This window comes from Pongo pygmaeus, chromosome 5, assembly GCF_028885625.2.
Source record: "Pongo pygmaeus isolate AG05252 chromosome 5, NHGRI_mPonPyg2-v2.0_pri, whole genome shotgun sequence".
Taxonomy (NCBI): Eukaryota; Metazoa; Chordata; class Mammalia; order Primates; family Hominidae; genus Pongo; species Pongo pygmaeus.
Window position 1 is genome coordinate 33,559,640 of NC_072378.2, and position 7,556 is coordinate 33,567,195.

General features: G+C 56.3%; 1 protein-coding gene across 1 annotated transcript; it reads left to right on the forward strand.

The window, feature by feature from the left end:
• The first annotated feature begins 888 nt into the window (after positions 1 to 888).
• On the forward strand, positions 889 to 5,751 carry RING1 (ring finger protein 1). The gene is made up of 7 exons (XM_054490827.2): positions 889 to 1,701; positions 1,809 to 1,944; positions 2,670 to 2,830; positions 2,959 to 3,174; positions 4,196 to 4,585; positions 4,762 to 5,035; positions 5,332 to 5,751. The coding sequence occupies exons 2-7, from the start codon at positions 1,867 to 1,869 to the stop codon at positions 5,431 to 5,433; spliced, it is 1,221 nt and encodes a 406-aa protein (XP_054346802.1). The 5' UTR covers positions 889 to 1,701; positions 1,809 to 1,866; the 3' UTR covers positions 5,434 to 5,751.
• Positions 5,752 to 7,556: the final 1,805 nt, after the last annotated feature.

Here is a 7,556-nt window from a genome sequence, read left to right on the forward strand (position 1 = left end):
TGAGAGGAAAGAGTGTGTGTCACTGTGTATGCGTGACACTCCGGGTCTTTTTGGAGGGAGGGGTTCATGCGTCACCCCTTTCCACTGGTTCTGCAGCACAAGTCCCCTCCCCCCAACTCCCTGGGTTCTTATGGTCCCCAAGGGTGATTTGTTCATGGCCCCATCTTGGTGTCCAGTCTGGCCTTGAAAGGGGGTCTTGGAACAGGTGGCCCTCCCCCACCCCTCTCCTTTCTCTGAGTCCCCCCCTCCCCTTTCTCTCCACCTTACAATAGCTGCAGCCGGCCTGGGGTCGGATGGGGGGGATTAGGGGAGGGGGCCAGGATTAGGGGAATGAACCAGCCGATGAAAGGGACTGGAGAGAGCAGGAGGGAGGGGGCTGGGAAGAGGAGGAGGAATGGGAGGGGGGTCTGCGCTAATCGACTCTGGCGCCCACATAAGGACTGGCCACGGACTGAAGGAGAGGACAGGGAAGTAGGGGGGAACTGGGGTGGGGGGCGAGGGCACCCACTGCTGCCTTGTCCCAGAGACAGGCCACCCCCTGGCAGCCGCAGCCCAAGTCCGGGAGCCTCAGCTTGGGCGGGGACAAGATGCCCATCAGGGTCTCTAACTGCCCCCCACCCCCTCGCCCCGTATCCCTCTCATTCCCTACACTCAATGGGGATCGCTCTGCCCCTTCCTCTTCTCTTTCCTCCCCATCCCCTTCGTTTACTCTTAGAGTCCTGGAAGAGGCTTCTGCCCACTTCCCACTCCAGACATTCTGCCCCTGTGTACCCCACCCACACGCGTACCCCCCCTTCCCAATGGGAGCCCCATCTTGTGTGTGTCCCTGTTTCCGCGTGGTGTCTCCATTCCCCCGTTCCTCCCGTGCGCCTCCCTCCCTTCCCCGCCCCGGGCCGCGGCTCCTGATTGTCCAAACGCAATTCTCGAGTCTATGGCCCCGGCCGAGAGTTGAGTCTGGACGTCCCGAGCCGCCGCCCCCAAACCTCGAGCGGGAGAATGGGTCGGAGGGTCTAGAGAGAGCCAAAGCGGAGGGTGGAGGGAGTCCCCAGGGTGGTAAGGGGAATCCCGGGCACATCGGGACCTAGGTGTGTTCTCAGGACTGGAAGGCTAAAGCGGCAGAAGATCTTTTGCAGCCTTTTTCCCCGGGATCCTGGAATGGGGGTTACGGAGAAGTGAGGGGGGTTGATCCCCAGAGTCGCCAGGGTACGCAGAGTGGGGGAGGTAGCCCTTTTCACCAGCCCTCTGTCCCCTCCTGGGGTCCCAGATATTCCAGGCCCCGCCCCCCGGAGCTGAGGCCCCGCGTGGGGGCCTCGGGAGGGGAACCGAAGCTAAGGATGTTGGCCGCGCGACGGTGCTGGGCCGGGGGCGGAGACCGTGGTTCACTAAGTCGCGCAGAACTCCCGGGACGCAGGATCCTCACGCGGGACAAGCCCGTCCCGTGGGCGGGAGAACCTCGGCGTCCACGTCCCGTCCCACCCGCGCCGCGAATGGTGGGTGACGTCTCCGCCGGCCAGGGGTGGGGGGGCGGGTGTAGCGGAGGAGCAGGCGGAAGTGACGTAGCGCCCCAGCGCCCCGGCCATGGCGGCGGCGGTGGCGGGAGCTGCTGTCTGAGCAGCGGTTGCGGACCGAGCGAACTTGGCCCAGGAGCCCGGGTCTAGGGAGAGGCGCGGCGGCGGCGGGAGCGCGAACGGCTGGAGCTGGGTGAGGGGCAGTGCCGGCGCGGGGGCGGAGAGGGGCGCTTCTGGAGGGGCGGGGTCTGCGCGAGGGGCGGCCCCCTAACGCCCTCCTCCCCTTCCCCCCACCCCCAGCCTTCCTCGCCTCCTCCTCGGCTGTGGAGCCCTGGTGGGGGGTCTGCGCCCGGTCACCATGACGACGCCGGCGAATGCCCAGAATGCCAGCAAAACGTGGGAACTGAGTCTGTATGAGCTGCACCGGACCCCGCAGGTGACAGGCATTCTCCCTTTCAGGCTTACCTCCTCCCCCAAACCCTTATATCCACAGACCCCATCAAACAGCTTCTTTTCCATAATTTGCTCTATTCTGCCCTGCCTGGCCCTACCTTTGAATCACCTTAATCTTTCCAAAGCACTTTCGCATTTATCTCATTTAATCCTCAAAACAACCCTGCCAGAGAGGTGGAGCAAGTATTATTATCTTCATTTGAAAGATCGCAAACACAAAAATTACCTTCCCTGTTCCTCATTCAGTGTCATAAGTCAGTGCATGTAAGACTCACTTTGGGAGTTTATTAAAAGCAGAGCTTCATGCCCCCCAACATTCTGATTCAGTAGTGAATTGGGTTCTCAGAATCTGAATTTTTAACAGGCACCCTGTGGGGTTCTAATACAGGTAGCACCAGGACTTTAAAAAAATTTGTTGAATAGTTTTTCCCAACCACAGATTTGTGCCATCTTCACTCCTAGGCCACTTAGCCACCTCAGATCCTCCTATTCCAAAGCTCCTACTCTTAGTTAATGGACACTAAAGTCTGTCTTTTCTCCATTTGCTCCAAGTCATCAGTCCTTCTCTTTCTCAGAATTCTTGTCTCCTATAGAGACCAACATGGGTCTTCTCACTGTATTTCTCAAAACTCTTATTTTATGGGCTGCTGTTTCTAAAACCCTTTTCCCTCTGACCCACACCACCTTTCTACTCACTGATGCCTTCAGGAAGCCATAATGGATGGCACAGAGATTGCTGTTTCCCCTCGGTCACTGCATTCAGAACTCATGTGCCCTATCTGCCTGGACATGCTGAAGAATACGATGACCACCAAGGAGTGCCTCCACAGATTCTGCTCTGACTGCATTGTCACAGCCCTACGGAGCGGGTAATAGGAGAGACATGTTTGAGATGAGATGAAGGGGTACAAAGTTAGGGCCCTCTCACTGGTCTTGGTTCAGCCTAGGCTTCAGTTCCCTTGACTGACCACTCAGGGCTTCCCTTCTCCTACCCCAGGAACAAGGAGTGTCCTACCTGCCGAAAGAAGCTGGTGTCCAAGCGATCCCTACGGCCAGACCCCAACTTCGATGCCCTGATCTCTAAGATCTATCCTAGCCGGGAGGAATACGAGGCCCATCAGGACCGAGTGCTTATCCGCCTGAGCCGCCTGCACAACCAGCAGGCATTGAGCTCCAGCATTGAGGAGGGGCTACGCATGCAGGCCATGCACAGGTGTGAGGGTCAGGAGAGAAGCAGGACTGGTGGGATGGGTCTGTGGGTCAGTCCTTGTTGCCTGCTAGCTTCTAAGCCTCGGCATCCTAGGAGCTGACCACAGACTGATCATTAGGGCTGGAAATCATGGGTGTAAATTGCAGTTTCTTAGTAAACAACTGGCCCTGCTATTCTTAAGAAAAATATAGGGCTGGGCACAGTGACTCACATCTGTAATCCCAGCACTTTGGGAGGTGAGGATGGGAGGATCACTTGAGCCCAGAGTTTGAGACCATCTTGAATAACATAGGAAAACCTCATCTCTACAACAAATTAAACATTTAGCTGGGCATGGTGGCACATGCCTGTAGTGCTGCCTACTTGGGAGGCTGAGGTAAGAGGATCACTTGAGCCTAGGAAGGAAGTGGATGCTGCAGTGAACCATGATCACACCACTGCACACTGCACTCCAGCCTGGGCGACAGAACAAGGCCCTGTCTCAAAAAACAAAAAGAAGGAAAAATGTAGTTTACCCCATGACTTTCTAGAAGTTAGAACAGTAGAGCGATTTTGAGAATAAGCTCCGGATTCATACTGCTGGAAGTTAAATCACCTCCTAGGCCAGCATCTTTCAGTCTTTCATGTGTATCCAGATTACCTGTAGATTCTCAGATGCAAACTCTGATTCAGTAGGTCTAGAGTTGGGCCCAAGAGTCTGCATTTCACAAGCTCCCAGGGGATGTCTATGCTGCTACTGCACTTTGAGAGGTGACAGCCTATGATCACTAACAAGTTACTTAACCTCTCTAAGCCTCAGTTTCCTCAGCCATAAAACAGAGGTAATATAATTACCTGTGTCATAGGGTTCATTGTATTAGGTGAGGGGATTGGTGCAAAACACTTCGTAGAGTGCTTAGCACATTGTGTTTAATAAATATTAGGTATCGTCATTAGGATTTTTCTTATCTCTTAATTCTCTGAAGTTTAAAGTCTAAGCCCTTTATCCTGGATGCTTTCTAACCTTAACCACTTGCTTCTACAGGGCCCAGCGTGTGAGGCGGCCGATACCCGGGTCAGATCAGACCACAGCGATGAGTGGGGGGGAAGGAGAGCCCGGGGAGGGAGAAGGGGATGGAGAAGATGTAAGCTCAGACTCCGCCCCTGACTCTGCCCCAGGCCCTGCTCCCAAGCGACCCCGTGGAGGGGGCGCAGGGGGGAGCAGTGTAGGGACAGGGGGAGGTGGCACTGGTGGGGTGGGTGGGGGTGCCGGTTCAGAAGACTCTGGTGACCGGGGAGGGACTCTGGGAGGGGGAACGCTGGGCCCCCCAAGCCCTCCTGGGGCCCCCAGCCCCCCGGAGCCAGGTGGAGAAATTGAGCTCGTGTTCCGGCCTCACCCCCTGCTCGTGGAGAAGGGAGAATACTGCCAGACTAGGTGAGGAGCCCTGTCTTTCCCCAGCCACTGAGAAACCAAAGATCACATAGATTTCCATCAAAGTGGGCTTTGCCCGAACCCAAAATACCACCCCAACCCAGAATCCATTTTGGAAAGCCCCTACCTCCAGTCCCCATCTGAGGCGCCCTGGCTCTAAGCCTGTTCTCCCATTCCAGGTATGTGAAGACAACTGGGAATGCCACAGTGGACCATCTCTCCAAGTACTTGGCCCTGCGCATTGCCCTCGAGCGGAGGCAACAGCAGGAAGCAGGGGAGCCAGGAGGGCCTGGAGGGGGCGCCTCTGACACCGGAGGACCTGATGGGGGTGGCGGGGAGGGTGGGGGTGCCGGAGGAGGTGACGGTCCTGAGGAGCCTGCTTTGCCCAGCCTAGAGGGCGTCAGTGAAAAGCAGTACACCATCTACATCGCACCTGGAGGCGGGGCGTTCACGGTGAGAGCTTCTGAGGGCAGTGGTAGAAGAGGGGAGAGGAGGGAGGGTGGTCTGGGCCACATAGAACCATGAGCCTGGTCTAACTCATCAGCACTCTTCCCCTATACATCCTCCATCTCTTTCTGTGTCCCCTCTCCTTTCCCATCATCCATGTTCTTTTTTGCCCTATCCCTTTTATTATTCCTTTTTTCTTTCCTCCTCCCTTGGTCACCTTTTGCCTCTCATTCATTTCCTTTTCCATCTTCTCCAACTTTCTTCTCTTTTTTCCCCCTCTCTGCCTTTTACCCCCTCCTCAGACGTTGAATGGCTCGCTGACCCTGGAGCTGGTGAATGAGAAATTCTGGAAGGTGTCCCGGCCACTGGAGCTGTGCTATGCTCCCACCAAGGATCCAAAGTGACCCCACCAGGGGACAGCCAGAGGAAGGGGACCATGGGGTATCCCTGTGTCCTGGTCTATCACCCCAGCTTCTTTGTCCCCCAGTACCCCCAGCCCAGCCAGCCAACAAAGAGGACACAAATGAGGACACGTGGCTTTTATACAAAGTATCTATATGAGATTCTTCTATATTGTACAGAGTGGGGCAAAACACGCCCCCATCTGCTGCCTTTTCTATTGCCCTGCAACCTCCCATCTATACAAGGTGTTGGAGAAGGTGAAGAACCCTCCCCTTCACACCCGCCTACCAACAACAAACGTGCTTTTTTCCTCTTTGAAACCTGCAGTTCTGTGTGTCTGTTTATCAGGGGTATACAAGAAAAAGAAAGGAAAATAGATTGGGGAGGGACGCCTAGAAATAATGTAAAATCAGCCTTGGAAATGGGGAGAAAATGTCGGGTTATTCGAGATATGTCGTCGGAAACTCCAAATTAGCAAATATGTATGAAAATAGGAACCACCTATGAAGCTGGAAGAGAGGATAAAAAACAGAGGTGCCAAGTTGGACCCCAAACTTTCCCCCTAAAACCTGAGTCGCCCAGGCTGAAATCCAGGGTTTCAACACCAAAGGGAAAGCAGGAAAATGGCTCGAAAGAGAAAGGGATGTTTGTAGATGTGGGAAGGACCGTGATGTTTGGAAGTCACTGCAAGCAGCCGGATTCTATAGCTGGAAAGAGGGAGGGAGGTGGAGAGGGCTGCGGAGAAGCTCCCTGTTCGACATCCCAGTCCCCGGGCCACCTCCCAAAAAAGGGCGGGCTGGGCTGCAGACTCGGAGTGTGAGTGCACAGCCTTTGCCCGCCGGGCAGCGGGGCTGAGCGGAGGGAGGGCCGCTCGGGAACACTAGTTCTGTGCTCGTCCAGGCAGCGGCTGAGAGCAGGGGAGTGGGGGCATCAAGGAAAGCCGCGGCTGCCTTACTGGCCTCGAGTTCCGCGAGCGGGGCTGGGAACCAAAGCCTGAGGCTGGGGGGACAGGGCGCACGACTGCACTCCCTGTCCGGGGCAGTGCAGGCATTCGAGGAAGATGAATCGCCTCTCCAGAACCGACTGCTGTTCCTTCCACCACCCGCAACCTCTCTGCCCCTCACTTCCTGTTTCCTCTGCTCTGGGTACCCCCAGCCCCTCTGGCCCCAAATTCCTCCCCCTTGCTCAGTTCTCTGTCTCACTGGCAGAGGAGCCGGCCGTGTTTCCCCCTAAAGCCCGCTTGGCCCTCCCAGTTCCGCAGCTGCGCGGCCCGCCCGCCGATCCCATGGCTCCCTTCTCCACCCTTGGGATTTCTCGTTTGTTCGCCTCCTCTCCGGTGCCCTCAACCCCGCAGATGCAGGGGGGCATCCTCCAGCCCCAGCAAGTACTGCGGACCAGTTGGGCTGGCTGGCCCCTTTCCCGCAGAAGCAGACAACACCCACTTCTACCCTCGTAGGAGCCCCTTTCTACAGCCACTTCCCTGGAACCCGTGATCCTGACTGCCCTCCTCCCGGACCCCAAGCATCCAGGAGGTGTACAGTATAAGGGGAAGTTGTAGTGGGAGGCAGGTGGGTGTTGTTCCTGGAGTTTCAGGGTAGAGAAGCAGGTGGGGAGGAGTCAGGTGAGATGCAGAGGTGGAAGCCAAAAGTCTGGAGTTAACCTGACTTCTCTTCTGGCTCCAAGGGCTGCCGGGATCGTCTGTCCTGACCCTCCTTGTCCTCCGCAGCCCTAACCACCCGGCAGCCTCTTCTCTGTCTCTGCTGCCCGTCCTGCCTTCACTCTGAAACAGCCTGCACCCCCCCGGGTCCCCAGTCCTCACCTTCGCCCCACACGCCCCACTCTCTATCACATCCTTTCGTGCCCCCCTCACCCCCATCGCTTGGTGCGAGTGCTCTCTTGCCCTCCTCTCCCCATGACTGAACCTCACAGACATGGCTGTTTATTTAGGTGACACCATGTGGGAGACACAGAGGAACCCATTTCCATCCTGGCTCCACTGGGGCATTTCCTTTCCAAGTCCTTCAGTCCCTCCCAATCAAGCCTGTATTACTGGGTCAGGCAAGGTGAGAGATACAAAGTATGCAAAAGAAAACGTTACTATTTTGTTGAGGAACAAGATACATGT